General features: G+C 53.5%; 1 protein-coding gene and 1 non-coding gene across 2 annotated transcripts in view; one reads left to right on the top strand and one right to left on the bottom strand.

The window, feature by feature from the left end:
• HERC2 (HECT and RLD domain containing E3 ubiquitin protein ligase 2) overlaps window positions 1-24,771 on the top strand; it is a gene marked incomplete in the record, with an annotated part of 143,266 nt that overhangs the window by 3,001 nt on the left and 115,494 nt on the right. Inside the window, 12 exon segments of the mRNA XM_027767805.1 lie at window positions 6,189-6,303; window positions 10,806-10,943; window positions 11,880-12,099; window positions 13,143-13,243; window positions 13,612-13,768; window positions 14,852-14,962; window positions 16,148-16,319; window positions 19,506-19,679; window positions 20,710-20,898; window positions 21,253-21,404; window positions 22,681-22,838; window positions 22,914-23,027. Of these exon segments, the coding sequence (XP_027623606.1) occupies window positions 6,189-6,303; window positions 10,806-10,943; window positions 11,880-12,099; window positions 13,143-13,243; window positions 13,612-13,768; window positions 14,852-14,962; window positions 16,148-16,319; window positions 19,506-19,679; window positions 20,710-20,898; window positions 21,253-21,404; window positions 22,681-22,838; window positions 22,914-23,027 (1,801 nt within the window).
• LOC114005853 (U6 spliceosomal RNA) lies at window positions 4,370-4,476 on the bottom strand. Its single transcript, XR_003547654.1, has one exon. It is a non-coding gene; the product is annotated as a U6 spliceosomal RNA (small nuclear RNA).

Raw genomic sequence — 24,771 nt, 5'->3', positions numbered from 1 at the left:
ACAGAGAGAGAGAGAGAGAGAGAGAGAGAAAGTGAGAAAGTAAGCCACCAGGTCCAGGACTTGAACCACTGTTGGCCATGTGGGAGTCCAGCGCCCTTACCCACCATGCCACCTGCCAGCCCCTGTGGATGATTCTTTACCCTGAGCTGGTTCTATGCTTGCAGACATTCCGAGACTCTACTTTCAGAACTCCCTATCACCAGTGAAAAGAAGTGTCTGAAGTATTTAGCGTGTATGTCCTTCTCTCCTCCCTGAAGCCGACCACTTTACTTCTCAAGTCGCCCACCTGTTGCAATAGAATCTTCTGTGGTGTGTAAGCAGAGTTGGTTGCAGGTTATAGTGTTGCTGCCTCTCATTTATTTATTTATTTGTTTTTAATTTTTATTTACTACAGAGCATGTGCCCTTGCTAGAGAGCGAGACAGAGAAGAGGGAAAGTGAGAAATCGCCCCTTCTTCCCAAGGGGATGGCCATGCCTCAGTCCCTTCTCTTTTTGGGACTTTGGGCATACATGCATATGTGTCTGGCATGTTTTTCAAGTCGTCATGTCTGGGACTTGAACCCCATAGTTGATTAACCATGTGGGATCCAGCCACCTTACCCATCATGTTAGTTGTCTGGCTCAGTCCCTTCTTATTTAAAGAAATTGTTTTTGTATGTGATAGAGTAAGTGGGAAGGCATGAGAGAGACCCCTCAACAGGGTTTGATCATGCCGCAAACCCTGTCCCTAGCCCGCCAGTTTGTCAAGATGTTTAGCATGCATGTGTGTACCCTGCATTTCAGGCCAACCTTGCAGGGGTCTGCACCCCATGTCTATAGACTCTGCTGCTCAGGCTGGGTTGTGCTTTCTTCTTAGACAGTGCTGAGTCCCGGTAGATGCACAAGCAGGTGTCCAGGGCTCTGTTAGGGATGTGGGATTGTTAATGCAGTGGTGCGGAAGATACCAGTGCAGAGTTGGGTCAAGAATTGGTGTTAAGGGAACCAGCAGTTAGCGTAATTGCTATGTTGCTGGACTCCCATGTAGTCAACCGCGGTTCGCGTCCCGGACCCAGTGGCTTAAACTCACGCCGGGCGCGTGTGCGTGCATGCCCAAGATCCCGAGAGGAGAATGGAGGAGAAGGGATTGCGGCGTGACCATCCCCCTGGGGAGGGCGATTTCTCACTTTCTATCTCTGTCTCTCTCTGTCTGTCTGGCGAGCGCACGCGCCCTATAGCGAAAAAAACCTCTCAAAAAAAATAAAAAAAGAATTGGTGTTAGTTACACTCTTGACTTGCTTAGGTTTAAGCGTTTTCTTTTATTTAGATATTGCTGTCTGTTTTTCTTTGTTATTTTTTCTAAGTGGGTAGGAGAAAGGAGATATAAGTACTTTTTAAAAAACTTTATTTCTTTATTTATTTACTTAAGTTTGACCAGAGAGGGGCAGAGTGAGAGAGAGAGGGAAAGTGAGAAAGCAAGCCCCAGATATTGGACTTGAACCACTGTTGGCCCTGTGGGAGTCCAGCTCCCCTAACCACCATGTCACTTGCCGACCCCAAGTACTTTTTAAAAAATTTTATTTATTCATTCACTTATTTTAATATGACTAGAGAGAGACATAGAAAGTGCGAAAGCAAGCCACTGGGTCCAGGACTTGAACTGTGGTCCGTCACGTGGAAGTGTCCAGCACCTGAACCACTATACCACCTGCTGGTTCCCTCTTTTTTTTTTTTTTGTATAGGTTTTTGCTGTAGGGCACATTGACTCACTGGGACAGAGATATTGAGAGGGAAAATTTGAAGTCCACCCCCCCCTGCCCTGGGGATGGCCACATCTCAGTCCCTTCTCTAATTTTCTTGCACAAGCTCAATTTTCAAGTGGTCCCGTCCTGGACTTGGATCACAGTCAGCCATGTGGGAGTCCAGCTCCTTAACCACTACGCCACCTGCTGGCCGATGAATAATTTTTAATTAATTATTTTTTGTTTTGAGAGGTTTTGCTATAGGGCACATTCGCTCACGGGAAAAACAGAGAGACAAAAAGTGAGAAATCACTCCCCCAGGGGGGATGGCCATGCCACAATCTCTTCTCCATTCTCTTGGGATCTTGGGCACGCGCACACACGTCCCTGGCATGAGTTTAAGTCGCTGGGTCCAGGACTCTAACCGTGGTCGACTATGTGGGAGTCCAGTGATGTAACCATTACGTCATCTGCTGGTCCTAATACATTCTTATTTCTGAAGTCTTGAGAAACTTACTAAGTGAAGAACTTTACCTAATGAGGTTTTTTTCCCTTAGTAATCATGGCTGAATAACTGCTAAATATGAATCTAAAATCAGATTAATGTTAAATGTAGTGATGAGTCAGACATACCTGAAACAACACATTTATAGATTTATGTCTTAGAATGCTTTTTTTTTTTTTTCAGTGTGATTCACAGTATTTGGCCTTTTCAGCATTTCAAATATTATTCAGAAGTTTCCCAAACTCTTCCTAGGAATAAGTGAAGAGACTGCCTGGAATGAGAAGCACCAATTCCTTACTTAGATTTTTTTCATAATTGGAAATGGAATTGACATGTGGTTAGTGAAAAATATTGGATTGTTGGGAAAGTCATGAAGTGTGTTTCTATGCAAAAATGTGCCAGAACTTTTTTGATAGCCCAATACGTGAGAAAAAGGTGTATGTGTCGAAAGATCTTTCTTAGCTATGGGATTTAGCAAACCTGTTTTCTTTAGTGATTGTTTTTAAAAATTTATTTATTTAAGCCCTGGATCCCATATGACCAACTGCATGCTCAAGTCCTGGACCTGGCAGCTTGAAAGTCAGATGTACTCAAGATCCTGAGAGGAGACTAGAGGAGAAGGGATTTCAGCATGGTCATCGCCCTGGGTGTGGTGTGTGCGCGTGCATGTGTGTGTGCGTGATTTCTCCCGTTTTTTTAAAAACAAATAATTTTATTCATTGTCATTATTTTACTGAGGTTGACCAGAGAGAGAGAAGGAAAGTGAGAAAGTAAGCTGCCAGGTCCAGGACTTGAATCACAGTCAGCCACGTGGGAGTCCAGCTGCCTTAACCACCACGCCACTTGCTGGCCCCCAGTTTCTCTCTCTCTCTCTCTGTCTCTATTTGGCGAGGGCATGCTCTCTATAGGAAAGCTGAAAAAGAAAACAAAAAGGAGGACATGATCCCTTAAAAGGATTTTATTCTCCAAACGTGTGTATTTCCCTGCCACCCGTGATGGAGGGCTGAGGGTGTGCCTTTGAGCCTGGCTCCAGGTTGGGGGTTATCCTTCTCTTGCATAAGCTGCGCCCAGATGAATTTCCTACTGTTTCTATTTTTGGCTTCTTTGAAGTGGCACATGAAATTAGATACACATGAAGCATTTTTTTAAAAACTTTTTATTTTGAAATAATAATAGATTCACAGGAAGTTGCAAAGAAACTACAGAGAGGTCACCGTACCCTCCACCCAGAAAGCCCTGGCAGTTATAGCTTATGTAACTGTGGTCCAGTACCTAGAGCAGGAAGATGCCATTGGAACAGTGTGTGTGCGGTTTTGGGCCATTCTGTCGCAGGCAAAGATGCCATTGGAACAGTGTGTGTGCGGTTTGGGCCATCCTGTCGCTGGCGTCCTTTCGGTAACCAATACCTCATTAGAGAACAAAACTGTTTTACCACTGCAAAGAGCTCCCTCCAGGGACCAGCAGATGGCATAAAGATTACGTTGCTGGCCTCTTCAAACTTACCCTGGGTGCGTGTGCGTGCATGCCCAAAATCCTGAGGGGAGAATGGAGAAGAAGGGATTGTGGCGTGGCCATCCAGGGTGAATTCTCGCTTTCTGTCTCTCTGTCTCTCTGTCTCTGTGACGAGCGCACGTGCCCTATAACAAAGATCTCTATAAAAAGAAAGAAAGAAAGATCTCCCTCCTTCGGACACCACCTCTGAGCTCCGGCCTCCTCTCTGTAACCTTGTTATTTCAAGATGGTGTGCTGTGCAGCCTTTCGAGCTGGGCTCGCTCACTCGGCGTAATGCCCTAGAGGCTGTCAGAGTTGCTGAGTTTCTCGTTAAACTGGGGCCGTTTATTTGTCTCTGTGTTTTTCTAAAGTTCTGCCACAGGGCGCACATGCTTGCTGGAGAAAGACAGAGAGAGGGAGAGTTAGAAATCACCTCTGGGCAGGTGGCCATGCTGCCGTCCCTTCTCTCTCCGCGAGATTTTAGGCACGCTCGCAGACACGTGGAGTATTTGTCAAGTCGCTGGGTCTGGGACTGAACTTGCACAGCCTGCCGTGTGGGCATGTGAGGGTCTGCTGCCTTAACCTCCATGCCACCTGCTGGCCCTTGATTTCTCTCTCTTTTTTTTTTGAGAGAGAGATTTATTTATTTATTTAAAAAAATATGGACTCCTTCACAAATTTGTGCCTCATCCTTGCGCAGGGGCTGTGCTAATCTTCTCTGTATTGTTCTAGTTTTAGTATATGTGCTGCTGAAGCAAGCACGAGATTTAATTATTTTTTTTAAAAGAATGATTTTATTGGGGCTGGCAAGTGGCATGGTGGTTGGGGCACTGGACTCGCACATGGCCAACCATAGTTTGAATCCTGGACTGGGTGGCTTGTTTTCTCACTCTCCTTTAATAAGACCAGAGAGGGACAGAGTGGGAGAGAGAGAGAGAGAGAGAGAGAGAGAGAGAAAGCAAGCCGTCGGGACTGGGACTCGAACTGCGAGCATAAGTCTTTGAAGTTTTTTTTTAATAATATTTAACTTTTATTTATTCATTTATTTTATTATTATTATTTTTAATTTGACCAGGGTGAGACATGAAGAGAGAGAGAGCAAGAGAGAGAGAAGTGAGAAAGCAAGCCACCAGATCTGGGACTCAAACCATGGATGGCCATGTGGGAGTGTCCAGCCCCTTAGCCACCACGCCACCTGCTGGCCCCAGTCTTCGAAGTTTTGTTTTGCAGTTTGGTGATTGTTGTCTGAAATTACTGGCCATGTGAGAGTCCAGCACTCTTAACCACCGTGCCGCCTGCTGACCCTTGAGAGAGAGATTTGCTGTAGAGTGTGTACGTTCACCAGAGAGACAGAGATGGAAAGATAGAAGGCGAGAAATCACCACCTGGGGGGGCATCCACATCACAGTCCCCCCTCCTCCATTCTCTTGGGATTTCGGACATGCATGCACACGTGCTTGATGTGCGTTTCAGGCCGTCCAGTCCGGGATTCAAACCACATTTGGCCACGTGGGAGCCCAGCACCTTAAGCACCATGCGCTGCTGACCCTTGGTATGTCTTTTGTACTGGAAACCTTAGCTTGTAGTGACAGCATACTGTATCATGAACGTGCTTCGTGCACTAAAATGGCTTCGTCATAACAGCATATGGGACCCTGTTCTTAGAGTGTCGGTACTGGGGTTACCCGTAGGACTGATGAGTACAGTTGAAGAATCTCGTCGCTTAGGCTCTGTTTCTAACATGTAGCTCACGAGTCTCTTGAAATGGTTTCCTCTTGATGCACATCAGCTGGTTCGTTACCAGTGATAGCGTTTACTTTCTTTTTTCTGATTTAACTACTTTTTGAGGATGAAAACCGTTTACACGTATCAGAAGTGAAAACATGTGAGGCCCATTCACCACCTTGCTGCCTCGGGCCCTGCTGCCTTCACCCAGGTCCTTCGTCTCCCTCACGTTCCTTTCTTCCTTATGGCTCATCTACCTGCATGCGTGCACACATGCACACACACATGCACACACACGCACACGCGCGTCGTTCCTCCTGTCCCACACAAGGTAGTCGTGTATGTATACTGTTACAAACTATGTCTTTTTCTTTTCTTTCTTTTTTTAACTTAATTTAATTTTTTTAAATTTCATTTTCTTCCATACATTCAATCACAGTATTATTTGTCTTACAAAATGGATATTTCAACAGGTGAACATTTCTCCCTAGTACTGTTGATAAAACTACGAAATATCTTCAACAGATAATGCCACACCTCTTTGTGCCATTAATGCTTTGCCTCCCTGTCCCTCCCCCAAATGCCCTTCCTGAACTGCATTTCTCGGATGATTGTCAGCAAACGTCAAATAAAGAAATCTTCAGTCTGCTCTTGCACGGCTGGACACGTAAGGGGAAAGGAGTCCCCTGCCGTTCTGTAAGAGCTAAGTGTGAGCACGCCGTACGCTTACTCCCCTTTCTCACCCCCAGCTTGCGTTCACGAGAGATGGGCTCTGTGGTCTGTGGAATGAAATGGTTAAAGATGGAGAAATCGTATACACGGGAACAGAATCAACCCAGAATGGAGAGCTCCCTGCCAGGAAAGGTAAGGGCCTTTAGCTGGTAAGTTTCATTTTGTAAAGACCACCAGGGATTCCGTTTTAGGAGAGTGTATACATTTGTTGTGGGAACAGGAGCGTCTGAGCATTGGTCTTTGAAGTCTCGTCTTGCAGTCTGGCGATTGCTGTCTGAAACTGCAGTGATTCCTGGACCTCATGGTTCTTGGTGAACTGAAGGCGTGTTCATTTCAAAACCGGCTCGTTGCGTTTGTTGTTGTCGTCTTCCGTGCTTATTTCAGCTTACAGGAACGCGTTGATATTTCCTGGTTTATATCTGGAAATAGATCTTGCCTTGGCCAACTATAAATGATTGTGAAACCGAGTGGACGCAATGATTGAGAACTTTCCTGTATCACTCTCCCGTGGGAGTGCATAAGCCCTGCTGGGAAGCCTCTGGCTGGCAAGGGACTATCTAGGACTGTGCTTATGAGAACTCGGCCAGCCTCTGTCCTGGGCGGCTCTTGCTTAGGCGTGTGTCACTGAGGCTGCGTGGAAGCGGGTGCCTGTCCCCACTCGTACTGGTTGAACCCGAAGAGCCCTGGCCAGACCCAGTGCCAAGGCCGGCCAGTACCCCTGGTTGGAAGTCACCAAGGCAGGCTCCCCAGCTGACATCCTCCACCCCTCCTCCTGGGCCGCTGGCCCCCTTAGACCCTTACTTCCAGGTCACTGTTGGTTTTCGTCTTGCAGGAAACATTGATGCATAATGAAATATGTGTGTGTGTGTCTGTATATTTAAATGGTTTCATCTTTTTTATTCATTCATTTATTTAAATTTGACCAGAGAGAGGGAAAGTGAGAAAGCAAGTGACCACGTCTGGGACTTGCACTGTGGTCAGCCATGTGGGCGTGTCCAGCACCTTCACCAGCACACCACCTGCTGGCCCAGAGTACGTATGTTTTAAGCGTACTGTTTCACACATTCGACAAGTGTAACCTAAACCTTTGTTTGCCTGGAAAGTTATCTCGTGCCCTTTCTGGGTTGTTCTCTGCCCAGAGCAGCCTCTGGTCTGTCGTGCTATGTTATTATTATTGTGTTTTTTTTTTTTTTTAAGAATTATTTTATCTAACTTTATTTATTTATTTTTTAGTTTTAATTTGATCAGAGAGGGAGAAAACGAGAGAGAGAAAGGGAGAGAGAGAGAAAGCGAGAAAGGAAGCCGCCAGGTTCCAGGACTTGAACCGTGGTTAGCCATGTGGGAGTCCAGTACCTTTAACCACCACACCACCTGCCGGCCCCGCCATTGGTTGGTTTTCCCCGTTCTAGAATGTCATGTAGTGGGAGGATGTGGTCGTGGGGACTCTTCTGTGTATGGCTTCGCTCACTCTGTGTATGTTTCCGAGTCTCCACCTCCTTGTTCTTTGCATCTATCAATAGTTCCTTCTGTGGATTTTAGCAGTTTGTTACTTCTTGCTAGGCTGCAGTCTTGGTAATAAACTAAAACAATGTTTCTCCGGGTATTTCCTGGGAAACGCCAGTTCTAAAAGATGCTCTAAGAGAAGCCAATTGCCTTTTCTCTTTGGGAAAATCCAAAGCATATTCTTACTCATTACATTGATGAATTGTTTTGTTCTTTGTTCTTTTGAAAGCGTGCGATTAGAAAGCGGAACATCGTTCTTTATGTACATCCCAACTGAGTGGCTTTCTTAGGGACGTTTCTTTGGCACTAAGGAGAAGATTCTATTTTTAGTGTAGCATACATGGACTTTTTATTAATAGAAGAGACTTTATTTACAGATAGGGTTATGCACACCAGATTCCATTTTTGTTTTTAAGCTGGGCGTCAAACTGTCCATGGCTGTGTGAGATCTGGCTCCCTTACCCACTAGGCTACAGAGCCAGCCAGTCGATGGTTCTTTAATGTTACACATGGGGCCAGCAGGTGGCGTGGTGGTTAGGGTGCTGGACTCCCACATGGCTTCCTGTAGTTCGAGTGCTGTACCTGGCAGCTTGCTGTCTCACTTTCTTCTCTATTTCACACTCTCTCTGGTGAGCACACGTGTCCTGTAGCAAATTAAATAATCATAATGATAAATAAATTAACAACAAAAAGAATGTCAGGTATGCGTACGAGCATGCCTCGAATCTGACTGGGTGGAGAAATGGAGGGAAAAGCGTAGTGGTGTGGCCACGAGCCATTGGAGGGCGATTTCTCTCTCTCTGGGAAGCACACGAGCCCTCTAGCAGTGAAAGTAAATGAAATTGTTGGCTGAGAATGTCAACATCTGGCCCAGCTTGGCCACGCATTTGGTGGCGCACTGAACCAAAGTGCTGGAAGCCGCCTGGCCCAGTACTGGTTGGACCCCTGGCCTGGTTGCCAGGGTGCCCAAGGTCCTGAACTGTTAGAGGGATGGGGAGGAGCAGCCTGTGTGATGAGACACTGGTGAGAGCGTCTCTTTTCCTCTCTCTGTCTCTCTTTCTGGCGCTTTCTCCCTCTCCTGTGCACATCCTCAATCATGAATTAGACAAGAAACTCTGAGCATCTGTGCTAGTCTGTCTGTGCTAGTTGGTCTTCTTTTCCGGCGTGAGTTGCGGTTTTGGGAGTTTCTCCGGTATTGGGAGATTCTGCATTGTTCCCTGGACATTTTTAGTACCGTGTTCTGAGACCGGATCTTGTCTGGCTCCTGCAGCAGCAGCCAGCCTAGTCCTATTTAGGCCCCAGGTTCCAGCCCACCATCTGTGGGTCGTGGCTGTCCACTCAGCTCGCATGTTTCTGGCGTTCGTGAGGGTCGAGCCACCTGCCAGCCCAGCCCAGCTTCCCTGGCATCTGATCTCACCTGTGTTGTCTGGATCAAGGCCCACTGTCGGTCAGCAGTGCGGTGGGGCCGCCTTCCGAAACCCCTCCCTCTCAGCTGTCTCCCCGGCTTTGTCTCCTGGTCCCGGTGGACTCCTGTGTTTGGTCCTCTGGCCAGGTACGCCCTTCTCAGCTCCAGGTGCCTGGGCCTGAGTGGTGAGAGGACAGTGAGAGGACGCTGGCCCAGTTTCCTTGGAGACTCCTCAGCCTCGCACCTTCAAGGGACTTCACAGGGGGAGGTGTCCATGGGACAGACACGGGGCAAGCCACCCCCCCGACCACGTGGCACCCCTCCTCCTGCTCCTGGAGACAGGTGGAGGGCTTCTGCACATGCTTCTGTGTTTCTGGCTGCTTGAGTTCAGCCCCAGGGATCCCAGGGGAAGGCCGGCGGCTCCCGCTGGCCCCATGGGGCTGGGATGCTGCTGGGCTTCCCTGCTGGGCAGACACGTTCCCTCAGCCGGGACGGCTGTGCCGCTACCACCTGTCAGATCCTGCGGCCTTCCACTTGCCACCTGGACCCACCACCCGAACACAGGGACAATGAAATGGCATCGTATCTTCCTAGTGTTTTGCTTCCAAAGTCAGATTTAGTAGATAAAAAGGACCCTGTCATGTCCAGCTGAGTGCACTCCCCACGCAAGAGAAGCTGTGAGTTTGTGGGTGGTCTAGACTGCCACCCGGTGACACTCCCTCGCGTCCAGCGCTTTGGGCGAGTGTTCGCGCGGCCTGGCAGGAGCTTAGCACGTCCCGCCGCCCTCTTCCCGTGAGGTCACAGCCCCCAGAGCTCGCCCGAGCGTCCAGGCTCAGCAGGGTGCAGCTGCGTCGTGCTGCACGTGTGGCCACGGTTCGGGGTAGTGGTGTATGCAGGGACCTTGTGCACCCGGCTCTGGAATGCCTAGCCAGTCTCAGCCTGTGGAGCTGGGTCTCGGCAGTGGGAGGGGACTTTGCTGTGCCGGGGATGACCGCCAGGACCTGCAGGTGTGGGTGACAAGGCTGGGGAGTCGCGAGGCGACGGCGGGATGCCAGCTGGTGTAGGCAGTTGAGCTGCTTGAAAGCAATTTTCTTTAAAAAGAGGTTTTTGCTATAGAGCGCATGCACTCACTGGAGAGACACAGAGACAGAAAGCGAGAAATCACCACTGGGGGGGATGGCCACGCCGCAATCCCTTCTCCTCCATTCTCCTCTCGGGATCTTGGGCACGCACGCACACGCGGCCGGGGTGAGTTTAGGCCACCAGGTCCGGTTCTTCAATCATGGCAGGCTACGTGGGAGTTCAGCGATGTAGCTGCCATGCCGTCTGCTGGTCTCATGCATTGGTCTCTTCATTAAAAGGGCCATGTGCTAATCATACTGCAGGAGTTATTATTGTGATCCCTGTATATTTTAAGTTTATTTTTTACTCCTTCAGAAAGAGAGAGAGAGAAAGAGAAGCCTTACAGGGTTTCGATGCTCTGACCCACCGGCCTCCAGACAGCTCTGGATCCTGGGCACGAGTGGTCTCTGGACTCGAACAGGAAACCTCCCGAGGGATTGCCTCGGAGCGTGTGCACCACCCTCCAGCCCCTGTGTGCTTAAAAAGTCATCAAACGTTCGCTAATGATTTGTGTCATGACTTTCTGGGAGACATTTGCAGAGACTGACAAGTGGCTGTCACATTTCAAAAGGCAATTACAGAATGAAATATTTTACTCTTCCAGATGATGGCATTGATACCCAGAGTGGCACCAAGAAAGAAGACCTGAATGACAGAGAGAAAAAGGATGAGGAGGAGGCGCCTGCCCCCTCCTGCAGAGCCAAAGCCATCCTGGAGAGCTGGGTGTGGGGCAAGCAGCCAGGTATGCCGATCTCCCGCCTCTGCTGCTTGCGGACCTAGAGCAGATGCTCGTCTGCGTACCGGAGGGGACTGTTTTGTCTCTGACTTGTCATGGGATTAAAAAGAAATTAAAGAAATAAAATGTCATGAAGTATACGTAACACGAGACTTGCCATTTCAACCACTGTAAGTGTGCAGTCAGTGACATGGAGTGCACTCACAGTGTCACACCCCATCTCTAGAGCTCCCTCGTGTTCTCCAACTCCAACTCTGTCCTTGGTCACTAGCCCCTGCTCCCTGCTGGTTTTTTTTTTTTCTTGGAGAGGGTTTTGCTATAGGGCGTATGCACTCGCCAGAAAGACAGAGAGCTAGAGAAAGCGAGAAATCACCCCCCAGGGTGGATGGCCATGCCACAATCCCTTCTCCTCCATTCTCCTCTCGGGATCTTGGGCACGCATGCACACGCGCCCGGTGTGAGTTTAAGCCACCGGGTCCAGGACTCGAACCACGGTCGACTGCATGGGAGTCCAGCAACGTAGCCATTACGCTAACTGCTGGTCTCTGAAGTCCTGGCTTAATCCTGAATTTAGTTTCACAACATGATGACAGCTTTGAGGTTTTTTCCCTCTCGAGGCTGTGTGGGGCGGGTTCTATGTCACCACCCACAGACTGCGTGCAGAGGTAGAAACACCCCACTGGCAGTGTCTGCTCGGGGCCTTACTTTGCGTGGCCCCAGGCCGTTGCCTGGCCCTCTGATCACTTTTGTCCCTCAGAAACTGGGTGTGCAGCCCTGCCTCATGTGGCTATCAGGTTCCTGAGCAGATAGGGTCAGCGCGTCAGACCAGCCTGGGCCCGCTCCGTGTCCTCGCATGTGGCCTCTGTCCCTGTCCGCTTGCCCAGCCGACACCAAGGCAGGCCGAGGCCCTGAGCGGCAGGTGGCGTCTCTCCCCGTCCGCAGACGTGCGCGAGCTGAAGGAGTGTCTGTCTGTGCTGGTGAGGGAGCAGCAGGCGCTGGCCGTGCAGTCGGCCACCAGCACGCTGTCGGCCCTGCGGCTCAAGCAGAGGCTGGTGATCCTGGAGCGCTACTTCGTCGCCCTGAGCAGAGCCGTCTTCCAGGACAGCGTCAAAGCCAAGTGGGAGAGGGGCAGCGCTCCTCTGCCTCCTGTGGACAAGAAGAGGTAAGGGCGGGAGGGCCCTGGCGCCGCCCCTGGGAACCGGTGCTTTGGGGCTCTCCGGAACTCCTTCCTCCGCCCCGAGCTTTGCTCTTGCATACCTTGTGTGCTCACGAATACAGACGTTGGGCTTACCCCTTTGCTCATATGGGCCATGCTGTGTAATCTGCCATTATTTTAAAGACGTTTTGGTTTGCTAGCAAGTACGTATGCTCGCCAGAGAGAGAGACAGAGATGGAGAGGAGAAAACACCACTGTGGGACGTGGCTATGCTGCCGTCCCTTCTCCTCCGTTGGGAATTTTGGGCACACAAGACCTTTTCCATCAGTAACTGAAGCCAGCCGATTTAGTTCGGCTCAAGTGTAGATTTGAGAATAGGGGCCAGTCAGTGGTGTGGTAGTTACAGTGGCTAGATCCGACCTGGCCAACTGTGTGCTTCAAGTCCTGGACCTGGCAGCTTGAAGAACACGCTGAGTGTGAGCGTGTGTGTATGCGTGTGTGTGTGCGCACGCGCACACGTGCCAGAAATCCCAGAAGGAGGAGGGATTGCAGTGTGGCACCCTTTACGGGAGGTGCTTCCTCACTTGGCCATCTGCGTCTCTGTCTCTCCCTCACTTGGCCATCTGCGTCTCTGTCTCTCCCTCACTTGGCCATCTCCGTCTCTGTCTCTCCCTCACTTGGCCATCTCTGTCTCTTGTCTGATGAGCGCATGCCCTCTAGCACATGGGAAAAGAAAGAAGAAGAAAGGGGTGCGAGCAGTGCAGTTTGGCTCGTTTGCTTCCGCTCCTGGCCAGGAGGAGCCAGGTGGCCCTGCTCAGTGCCTAGCCAGTGTAGCTGCTTCCCTCCCCGTGCCGTGTCCTCACTCTGACTACAGGGGGCCCTCCGCATGTAGCCTTGCGTTTGTGGGTGTCTGTTGGGACGTCAGCAGGTTTCCTCTGGGAGGTTTCCACTGGAATCCTTAAGGCTGGCGTTCCCTTGTGTCTTTCCTACTGTGGCTGTCTCTCAACCCCGGTCCTGCCGCCGACCTCCGCTCGCTCCGTTGTCTGCAGTGCCCGGCCCGTGGGCAAAGGCGTGGAAGGACTGGCCAGAGTGGGGTCCCGGGCAGCGCTCTCTTTCGCCTTCGCGTTCCTGCGCAGGGCCTGGCGCTCAGGTACGTGTCTCCCGGGCCCCAGGAGAGCAGGACTCCGTGCTCCGTTCTGCCGCCGTAGGTTTCGGGGCGCTCCCAGAGGCTGCATGCCTGTGTCCTTTTTGTAACGAGAGGCTGCAGAGTCCGCCAGGCCTATGCTTAAACGGGGGATGGAGCGTGAGCTGCACGGCGCCCCAGTCACCCGCCCACAGGCCACCTCAGCCCCGCGTGTGCTCTGGAGAGCCTTGCGGGCAGACTGCATGTGAACTCTGCTGTGCTGGGCTTGGTCAAGAGGGGTATGAACAGTGCTGGCCCCCACGCAGCAGTCGAGGGCGAAGGCGCAGCCAGAGAACAGGAGCTCAGCTTGTCTGCCTGTGCCCATGTGTCCCCAGGTGAGGATGCCGACCTGTGCAGCGAGCTGCTGCAGGAGTCCCTGGATGCCCTGCGTGCCCTCCCCGAGGCCTCGCTCTTCGACGAGGGCACTGTGTCCTCCGTGTGGCTGGAGGTGGTGGAGAGAGCCACCAGGTTCCTCAGGTCTGTCGTGACGGGGTGAGTGGCTCTCCTTACCTCCTGCGCGCTGCCCGGCCCTGGCACAGCCGTCAGCAGGTCCGAGTTTGGGTCCTCTATTGGCCCAGGAAGCTGCCGTGGGGAATGGATGGGAAGGAAGGGCATTTGTATAACTTCATTTTCCCAGACATTTCGTGATTTAGAGCTCAGTCCTTCATGAAGTGAGCACCTACTGTGTGCCTCTCAGTGACCGCTAGGGGCCAGCATCTGAGCTCTAAGTCTGGGCCAGAGACGGAGTAAACGGCTGTTCAAGGTGGAAGTGCTTACACCTCAGCCGGGCTAGTGTGACGCTGTTAGGAGGAACCTTTGTCCATGAGGAAACACGACTCTGGGACTGCGTTTTTACATAGTTGCAGTTCCTAAGTTTAAAGAAACGCATGCACAGTATGGAAGTGAACAGCAAAGACAGACCTAGAGGAAAGTGAGTCCATCCGCATTTCCGGTCAGAGGTCACATGCGCCTTCTCCCAGCTAGTCGGGACGCCAGTGGTGTCTGTGTGGGTTGGCTCCTGGGGGTGCTGGCATCCCAGACTTTGAGGTTGGGGCTCTGACAGTAGGCGTGGGGTTAATTCCAAAGGTTCAGCTATACTATTAGTGTTGTAAGGTCCGCCCTCCCTATCTTGGGTTAAGAAAATTCATTACTGGTTAGCTAAGGAAGGTCGAACACTTTTCTTCCAGAGATAAAGATAAGCAGAGACACTGGACCATCGACAGAGACTCGGTGGTTCAGAAGTGGCTTCTCTGGCTCTGTGGGGATGAGGGCATTCTGACACCCTCGTACTTCACCCGCCTGGGAAATACCCAAGTGTCCCGCCTAGCTTTTGGGGGTGATGCTGATTATTTTATGTTCCAGAAAGGAGGAGTATGTCTTCTAACACAGGGTCCGGTCTGAACGGATACTTTAGATAAAACATTTTTACAAGTTAATTGTGCATTTTATGATCTCTGACTAAACTTGCATAGCAAGTCTCAGAAACTAGATCCTCAACATGGAAAATGTGCCCGTGCTGGCGAGCGTGCTGTCTCTGACGCTGCTTCGTTCCCGCATCCGCGGCTGTCGTTCCAGGGATGTGCACGGGACGCCGGGCACCAAGGGGCCAGGCAGCATCCCCCTGCAGGACCAGCACCTGGCCCTGGCCATCCTGCTGGAGCTCGCTGTGCAGAGAGGCACACTGAGGTGAGAGTGCTGCTGCGGGAGCTTCCGGAGAGGCCGCGGTAGCCAAACTGGCGTGCTGTGTCGTCGGCTCGGGGGGTGGGGCCCCGGGGGGGGAGGCCTGAGACACCCGACGTGTGGCAGCCTGTAGTCAGGGAGGCGGGGGCAGGCGGGCCACAGTGGCAGGACCAGTCTGAAAGATACCTGTTTCTGCCCCCGCCCCCACTAAAAAAAAGTCTGGGTCCAATTACTTTCCCCTCCCTTCTCAAGTTGCCAGTGGGCACCTGTGCTCGCGGTGAGGGCAGGAGCAAGGAGGGAGCGCCCCACGGGCATGGCCGCGCCGCAGCCTCGCCTCTGCTTTGTCTGTCCCATCGAGTCCCTGGGCAGCATGTGGACACCTGCTGTGATTGGCAGGCGCGGAGGCTGGTGCTTGAAGCTCGGTCAGCCACGTAGGGTCTGCCTCCTTTAACTACTGGGACGTAGTGCCGGCCCCTCATGTACACTTTAGTGCTTCGTTTTCTAGTTGTCTAGGAACTGCTCTTTTTTTTTCTTTCAGTTTTCCTAAAATAATTGTTTTTATTTTATTATGTAAGGTCCTAGATGCTTTCTGTGAAAGTGTAATTTGAACAGACTTCTTTTTTTTTGAGAGAGATTTTTTGCTATAGGGCTCGTGTGCTTGCCGGAGAGACAGAGAGACAGAAAGCGAGAAATCACCCTCCAGGGGTATGGTCATACCGCAGTCCCTTCTCCCCCACTCTTCTCAGGATCTTGGGCATGTATACACATGGGCCTTGTGTGAGTTTTAAGTTGCCGGGTCCGGGACTGGAACTGTGATTGGCCCCTGAGGGGTGATTTCTTGCTTTCTGTCTCTCCTGTGAGCACACATGCCTTATAGCAGGAAAAAAAAAACTCTCTTTAAAAATAAAAACATACATAAATAAAGTTTCTTTTTTTCTTTATTCTATGAGTGTGAAAGATAGTGAGAACTTTCAACAAGGTTTTGATGCCACGATCTACCCTCATCTAGTCCCAGACCCTGTGCCTGTGTGTGTCCGGCGTACTCAGGGAGGTCTCCAGACGTGAACCTGGAACCTTCCTGTGTGGGCCAGCCTCACAGAGCATCTCGTTCTTCCACTGTGCCACTGTCCGGATGGGCCGTAGCAAAGACACATTGGTTCTGACTAGGGAATAAATCTCTCTCCCCTTCAGCCAGATGTTATCTGCCATCCTGCTGTTGCTCCAGCTGTGGGACAGCGGGGCACAGGAGACGGACAACGAGCGGTCCGCCCAGGGCACCAGCGCTCCCCTCCTGCCCTTGCTGCAGAGGTTCCAGAGCATCTCGTGCAGCAAGGACTCAGCCCACGCAGAGGGCGACATGCACGTAAGTGGCCCGCGGGGCCGTGTCCAGGAGACTCTCTAGCCCAGTTATTTTAAGGCGTTAGATGTTATACGCAGGATGGAGTGTGTGTCTATGCAAGTGGCTCTCTCTGGGGTGGGGTGTACCTGGCGGTGACAGGGGCGGGTCAGCCTTGCCACCTGAATTATGGCAGCCATTTCTGTGAATAATCGAGGGGCAAAACAAAGAGGGAGAGTTTATTTAGCTGTGGTCGAGCACAGGGAGTGGCAGAGAGGTTACAAGGTCACAGCCAGCTCCCAGGACAGCAATTTCCAGGGTAGACCGTTAACCTTTTCGCTTGTCCGTTGTGGCCTGTAACGTGAATTGAGCTGATTGGTGTTACTCTTAGACTCTTCAGTTCCCCCAAACTGTTCTGTGCACCTTTTCCTCTTGTATGACAGCCACGACCCTGTTTTTGCTCTTATGCTGATACCGAATCTGTTGACTCCGACTCGTGACATGCATTGATAGAGTTCCTAATTTTAAGAATTTATTTAACTTTATTCATCATTATTATTTTTTAATTTGGCCAGAGGAAGACAGAGAGAGAGAGGAAAAGTGAGGAAGCAAGCCGCCAGGACCAGGACTAACCGCAATCAACCAAGTGGGAGTCCAGCGCCTGAACCACCTGCGGGCCCCATACATTGATAGATCAGAGGAAGCTACAACACATATTTTTAAATAATTATTTATTCAGTTTTACTTCTTATTTTTTATTTTGACCAGAGAGAGACAGAGTGGGAAAATGAGAAAGCAAGTGGCCAGGTCCAGGACTTGAGCTGTGGTCAGCCATGTGGGAATCCGGAGCCCTAACCAACACATCATCTGCTGGCCCCACTATAAATCCTTTTTTTAGGTAATACTGTTTAACAAAGCAATCTAAACCGCTGTGAGCAACTACTATGACAAATTATAACATTGTTGCAGTTTCCCAATTTAACCTGTTACATTATGTCTCTTGAGAGACATTTCCGGCCCCTTGGGTTTCTTGCCTGGGACCCTGGCCTCTACCCAGCTGCGTTCTGTAACATCATCTAAACAAGTGACCTGCGTTTCCTCTTGTAAGCAGACAGGCTTGTTCGTGATCTTGCTTGTTGCAGTGGTCACAGATTCCGTTAGTGACAGAGCTGCCGCACCAAGCAGCCCTGGAAGGGTGAGAGGGCACAGTGAAGCAGAAGCTCGGGCTCGCGCTACTTGTCTCCTGCTGTGAGGTGGGGTGTGTGGGGTTCCCAGCGGCACCTGACGTGGGCGTGTTGGAGCCCGATGCAGCTGGGAGGCCCAGGGCCAGCTCTGAGCTGGTGGCCCCCGGCTGTGCGTTTTCATTTTGGAGTGTGTAATTAGTAGGAGGAACTCACATCTTCACCTGGGTCCATGTACTCTTTTTTCTTTCTTTCTTTCTTTTTTTTTTTTAAGAATTATTTATTATTGGGACCAGCAATTGGCAAAATGGCTATAGGGCGTGTGCGCTCACCAGACAGAGAGAGAGAGAGAGACAGAGAGAGAGAAAGCAAGAAATCACCCCCCCCGGGGGGGGGGATGGCCACGCCGCAATCCCTTCTCCTCCACTCTCCTCTCGGGATCTTGGGCGGGCACACATGCACACGTGCACAGTGTGAGTTTAATTCACTGGGTTCAGGTTTTGAATCGTGGTCTGTCACCTGAGAGTCCAGTGACGTGGCTGTCACGCCATCTGCTGGTCCCAGTTATCATTATTTTTCAATTTTGACCAGAGGGAGACTGAGAGAGAGAGAGAGCGAGCAGAGTGCGTGTGCACGCGCGCTGCTAGGTCTGGGACTCCGGTTGGCCCCGTGGGAGTCCAGCCCTTTATCCACCACGCCACCTGCCAGCCCCTGGATCCATGCACTTTTCGAGGAACCTGCCTGTTGCCATGTTCACCCTGCAGCCTTGTTTCTGTTGGACCAGAGATCCCTAGCACGTTGTGTATGTGGGCTTGTGTACGTGGACTAGTGTGCATGGGCTCGTGGACATGGACTCGTGTTCATGGGCTCGTGGACATGGACTCGTGTTCATGGGCTCTTGGACATGGACTTGTGTTCATGGGCTCGTGTGCATGGGTTCGTGTACGTGGACTCGTGTTCACGGACTCATGTACGTGGGCTCTTGTGCGTGGACTCCTGTTCATGGGCTCGTGTACTCGGGCTCGTGTATGTGGACTTGTGGCATGGGCTCGTGTACATGGACTTGTGTTCATGGGCTCGTGTGCATGGGCTCTTGTGCATGGACTCGTGGCATGGGCTCATGGCATGGGCTCGTGGCATGGGCTCGTGGTGTGGGCTCTGGCACAGGGCTTTGTGCTCACATGTTGCCAGCAGAGCCTGTGCCGTGGCCTGGGCGTGAGGCGGAGAGCTGTAACTCCCTGGATGATGGAAGGGAGGCCCGCTCACCCTGAGGAGGGAGGCAGTTGAGGGCTAAAGAGGAGGGGCAGAAGTCCTGAGTGCGTATCGGGGGCCAGCGTGTAGCAGGTGACTGTGGGCTCTTGCAGTGGCAGTAGGGGTGGGAGCTGGTGGGGCCTGGCCCTGGCCCTGGCCCTGAGCCCCCGGACGGTAAGTACAAGCAGAATGTTACCAGCATCAGCCTAATCTACCTATTATTTGGTAATTCAGTGATTCCGGGTCTCTCAGCTGAAGATAAGGCTCTTCTGCCTTCAGAAGTGTTAGCGCTTTGACTTACCTTGAAAATACTGTTAGGTTTTCTCTGGAGTGGGCAGCACTTAGGTTGAAGTAAGGGTCTTTGTTTTCAGTTTTCCAAGGTGGGGCGCTTTGCCGAGTACCCAGGCCACTTACTCTGATCCTCCCGGGGCCCTCGAGCAGCGAGCCTGGGAAGGGGTTGGCCTTACTTGCAATCGTGAGGAGTCTGCACACAGGGCTGGCTTGCGTGTGGTGCAGTCGGCGTGTGCATTATGCGAAGGCCGTGTGCAGGTGTACGGATGTGTGGGCCTGTAGTGTTGGTCATCGGCATTGTCACTTGACAGCCAGCTGAGCAGATGTTCAGGTAACCCACAAATGCTAACCGCTGGGTGGTCTGAAAAGTCTGGATGTGTGTGTAGAGAATCAGGAAAATAGGCACGATTCTCTGACAACCCAGCCCGCAGAGCAGTTAAAGGCTGCTGGTGTTACTTCATTGTTGCTGTTGTGTCCTTTCCTTCCCCAGCTTTTATCTGGCCCGCTGAGCCCCAACGAGACTTTCCTCAGGTACCTGACGCTCCCCCAAGACAGTGAGCTCGCCATCGACCTGCGGCAGACAGCGGTGGTGGTCATGGCCCACGTGGACCGCCTGGCCACCCCCTGCATGCCCCCTCTCTGCAGCTCCCCGACCTCCCACAAGGTGCGTGCCGTCCCTGTGTCCCTCGTGCCACTCCAGGATGCTCGCTCTGCACGTGTATGGAGTTGCTTCCTCTGGTGTCGGTGGTGGGCGCCAGTGTGTGGTTTCGATGCGTGTTTATAGTTTGACGAGTAGTCAGTGAGCCACAAGCTGCTCCAGCAGTGTGAAGCTCGCAGGGCTAAAGGACCCAGCTCGGGCCCAGACTGGTGCGTCCTTTGTGCATGCGGCCACAGACCAGCCTCGCTCTGTGGGGAGCTTCTGGAGCCTGGCTGTCTGCTCTGGGCATGGGCTCTTAGTGCAGTGCAGGGCGTGGCGGCAGTATCCTTACATGGGTGTGCTGCGTGGCGGTGACGGCAGTACAGGGTGGGCGGCCTCATCTGAAATCTGGAAACCAACTCTTCAAAATCTGATCGAGTGTGGGTGGCTCGCCCACGGGGCCCAGGTTCCCCCGCCCTCAGACAGAGCACGGCCCCGGCTGCTTCGTAGCTTGTTGGGTTCACTGATCTTGGACACTGCGGAGCTCTCCGTAGGACGGACGGAGCTTCTCCGCTGTCTGTGTCCTTTATATTAGTCTCCTGGTATCAGACATGGGGTCATTGTTACAGTCTGCTGCACGAGCAGCACTGTGGTGACCGACTCGGCACACGTGTGCCTCTGAGTGTGTGTGCACGCGCGTGTGCGCCTGCCGGGGAGTGCCAGGTCAGGCCACTTTCTCCAGGTTGCTCCCTGCAGGTGGGTCCCTCGCCCCAGGCCTTGTGCTTCGTGTTCGCCTATTTTGGTGCAAAGCGGTGACCTGGCATGTTAGGGCATTTGGAAGTGTGCCGGGGCCCTTCCTGCCGTGGCAGGCTGTTAGAGTGGGGCATGGGGGAGCCCGTCAGCCCTCCCCTTCCTGTAGCTGAGCAGCGGGGGTGGTGAGCTGGTTGGCAGTTCGGATGAGCTCCCCTGTCCTCTGCCTGCCCGGTCCCGCTGGTGCCGCCGCGGGGTCAGTCCTCCGTACTTCCTCGCTGCTCACACGCATCATTTCTCCTTCCAGGGGTCGCTGCAGGAGGTCATCGGCTGGGGGCTCATAGGCTGGAAGTACTATGCCAACGTGATCGGCCCGATCCAGTGTGAGGGCCTGGCCAACCTCGGGGTCACGCAGATCGCCTGTGCAGAGAAGCGCTTCCTGATCCTGTCACGCAACGGCCGCGTCTACACGCAGGCCTACAACAGCGACACGCTGGTGCGTGCTCCGGGGGAGTGCCACGCTGCACCCTCTCCTGGGGCCGGGGCCGCGCTGCTAGTGCTCCAGGGCTGGTCGCTGGTCCCTAGATCTCTGGAGACCTGTCGGCGTCTTTGTTGATGGCTACTAGCTACCTTTAAACACCCCAGGCCAGTGGGGTGCAGTGGTTAAGGCCGCTGGCTCCCACATGGCTGACTGCGCTGTTGAAGTCGCTCCAGGCACGTGTGCACATGCGCAGCGTCCCCAGCTGTCTAGCTGGAGTGGGGTCCGTTTGAGGGCACTCCACGGTTGAGGAGAGCCATGCCGTTTTCCCTGCCGTTGGACTGAAGTGATTCTCTTGTTTTGACCTTCCAGGCCCCACAGCTGGTGCAGGGTCTCGCCTCCAGGAACATTGTGAAAATTGCCGCCCACTCCGACGGTCACCACTACCTGGCCTTGGCAGCGACCGGGGAGGTGTACTCCTGGGGCTGCGGGGACGGCGGCCGGCTGGGCCACGGGGACACTGTGTATGTACAGCACACCAGCTCCACAGCTGCCGTGCCGCGTCCACACGGGCGGGAGCTTCTGCCTGTACGGCCTGGACCGAGGAGGCCGATGCCCGTCCCCTTGGCCCCTCCTGGGAGGCCTCCCCGAGGGAGGGTGGCAGGAGCCAGCCTTCTGTTCTCCCTGGGCTGTGGCAGTGGCTGCTCGGCCACTCCCGACCTGCAGTGTGTAGAGCAGAGCCCGCATCGCTGCCCCTCACTCGAGGTTCCCCGTCAGGCCTCGCGGGAGCCAGTCCCCTTTCTGTGAGCCCCAGTACCATCGAATAAGCACGGCCCCGCAGTTCCTGCCTGGGCTGTGCTGCTGCTCCCTGGACTGCTGTGAGGGGACAAAAGTCAACAGGGAGTGGCTGTCACACCTGCCAGGCTGTGGGAGTGAGGCCTGGGGGGCCTGGGGGACTCTTGGGCAGAGAGCCTGTGGGGAAATGCTCGGGCATTTGGTCAAGTCGGGGTGCACGGAGGCACGTGCCGACTCAGCAGGTGGGCTCACGGGGTCAGGCGTGGGCAGCGCATGGACGTGGCGGGGTGGACGTGACTGGAGGTGCAACAGCACACACGCTCGGACGGTGGGAACTGGGGCTGGCCTGTCCGTGCGGGGTGGGTGGAGATGCGGGCATCCCTGCCACAGCATTCGCAGGAGTAACTGCGGGTGACAGGACCCCATACGTGTAAACCCCCATCAGAAATGCCCGAGCCCGACGGTGCTGTCAGGGTTCAGGTGGGAGTCCGTGCGCGGTGACGGCTGGGCAGGTGTGAGCTCTGGCAGGACGCGGCCTCTGCACCGCTCCTGGGCGCTATCCTTGCTCCCCTTGCAGTCCCTCGTGGCCCCTCGGCTCCGGCAGCCTCGGCTCTGCCCTCTGTCCCTGTCTCCGGGCCCAGAGTCGGCCGTAAACGCGGCCGGCCCCCGCGCTCTCCGCGTCCCACTCCCACGGTTGGCGTGTGCTCAGAGACGTGTGCTCAGAGGCGTGTGCTCAGAGACGTGTGCTCAGAGGCGTGTGCTCAGAGGCATGTGCTCAGAGACGTGTGCTCAGAGACGGGCGGCCGTGGGGCGCCGAGTTCCTTCTTGCTGCTGCTCAGGGCCAAGCTGCTGTCGCTTCCATCGCGCGCGTCTCAGCCCGACCTGGGTGGACGTTCTGCTGGGCGCCGTGCTGGGCTGTCTCTTCCTGTTGAGGGCCGGAGCCTGCAGCGCCCCACCGTGTAGTCCGCGCCTCTGTGGCCCTCACGTGTGGTCCTCTCCCCACAGGCCTCTGGAGGAGCCCAAGGTCATCTCCGCCTTCTCCGGGAAGCAGGCCGGGAAGCACGTGGTGCACATCGCCTGCGGGAGCACGTACAGCGCGGCCATCACCGCCGAGGGCGAGCTGTACACCTGGGGCCGCGGGAACTACGGCCGGCTGGGCCACGGTACGCCTGCCCTGCGCCGGGGTGTGCGGGGCGGGCCGCCGGGGCCGCGGCAGTGACACCCGTGTCTGTCTGAAGGCTCCAGTGAGGACGAGGCCATTCCGATGCTGGTGGCTGGACTGAAGGGGCTGAAGGTCATCGACGTGGCATGCGGGAGTGGGGACGCCCAGACCCTGGCTGTGACCGACAACGGTAGGCTGGGCTCGCACTGCCCTGCCCTGGGCAGCGGTTGGGGACAGGCTGACCGCTTCCCCTGTGGGAGCGAGACCTGGAGAATGACCCTCTTGCCACAGTGGCGTTGGTGGCGTTGCGATTGGTCTCTGATTTAAACAATTTTACTGCCCATAGACTTGTTTACACGCTAGAGAGAGGGAGCAGCCCGGGGTGTAGTCATGTCACAGTCCTCTCTTTACCATTTCTCCAGTCAGGATTTTGGGCTTGCGGGCTGGCAGGTGGCGTGGTGGTTAAGGAGCTGGACTCTCACATGGCTGACCGCAGTTCGAGTCCTGGACCTGGTAGCTTGCTTTCTTACTCTCTCTTTCTCTATCTCTCTCTCTGGTCAAATTAAAGAAAAAGAAATAAAAATGAATTAATTCTTTAAATTAATTACCACATGTGTCTGATACGCCTTTCGAGACCCCAGGGCTGACACCCGAACTACCGTCGGCCCCGTGGTTCCATAACCCCTGCACTGTGGGGCCGGCCCTGTCCTGCCTTCCTGAGTCCCTGTGACCAGCCCTGCTGTGCTCTGCAGCCTGAGGCTACAGCGTGTGCTTGTCGTTGGTCTTAGCCTGGGGCCCATGTCCATGCGGGAGACTGTGCAGTGATTGCAGTGATTGGGTTTGTTGGTTTGGATCACACTGGGCCAGAGAGAAACAGGCAGAGAGAGGAGAAAAGAGAGAGAGCACCCGCGGGGCTTGGTCACACCGCAGTCGTCTTCATGGCTCCCTCCGTCATTCTCTACTTACCCCCGCTGGGATTCTGAGCACTCATTCACATGTGCCCAGCATGCTTTTCAAGACACTGGGTCCCAGACCTGAACTGTGGGTCAGCTAAGTGCAATTCAGCCTTCTTAACCTCCACACCATGGGCTGGCCGAGAATCACACTGGTATTTTTTTTTTTAAACCCTGTATTGGGGACCATCAGGAGGTATGGTGGTTAAGGCACTGGACACTTCGCATGGCCAACCACGGGATGCAGGCTCATGGAGTCCGGGGAGAGCGGCAGTCGCCCGGGGCTATGCGGAGCTCCAGAGCCGCTGCCTGCCTGCCTGCTCACCGGCCGTGCTCATGGGTCTGTGCGTTTCTCTCACTGAGCACCTGGTAGAGTATCTTCTAGACGTGCAGCTTAGCTCAGGCTTGGCCTGACGTTGCGCGGGAAGTTGCACTGGCACACAGCCACGCCGCTGGCTTTGTGTCCCTGTGGCTGCCTTCCTGTGGCAGCGCAGCTGGGTCGATACGGTCTGCGCGTGGAAGAAGTGTGCCTGTCTTGGGTTTAGATTAAGCTGGACCGGGAACTTCATCGCTTTTGGAACAATCTGATTTTCTCCAATTTCTTCCTTCTGATTTTTTTCTCATCTTTTATAGTTTTGGTCTCTATCTGACTTATCAGTCTTAGCACTTCACTTTGAGTTTTTGCAAACAACAAAGCTTGCTCTCAGAATAAACACCACACTTTTGCCATGGTATTAGATCTCCTTCCTGTGTGGCGTGTGGCATGTCAGGTTGTAGTGTCAGCTGCCGATGCAGCTGGAAACCATCGCAGTGGTGCAGTGGGCCTGAGACCAGCATGACGGGGACAGACTAGCACAGGCAGGCCAAACGTGGCCAGCGAGTCCCAGTGCACGGCGGGCCTTCGCGAGTGCTTTACGGAAGCCTTTGGTTCTGTGTTCAGTCTTCAGTTGAAACAGGATCCCTGACCCCCAACCTAGTGAA

The sequence above is a fragment of the Tupaia chinensis genome, unplaced genomic scaffold (assembly GCF_000334495.1).
Source record: "Tupaia chinensis unplaced genomic scaffold, TupChi_1.0 Scaffold144682_1, whole genome shotgun sequence".
Lineage (NCBI taxonomy): Eukaryota > Metazoa > Chordata > Mammalia > Scandentia > Tupaiidae > Tupaia > Tupaia belangeri.
Note: the sequence above shows the minus strand (reverse complement) of the source record. Positions and strands in the feature narration are given on the sequence as shown.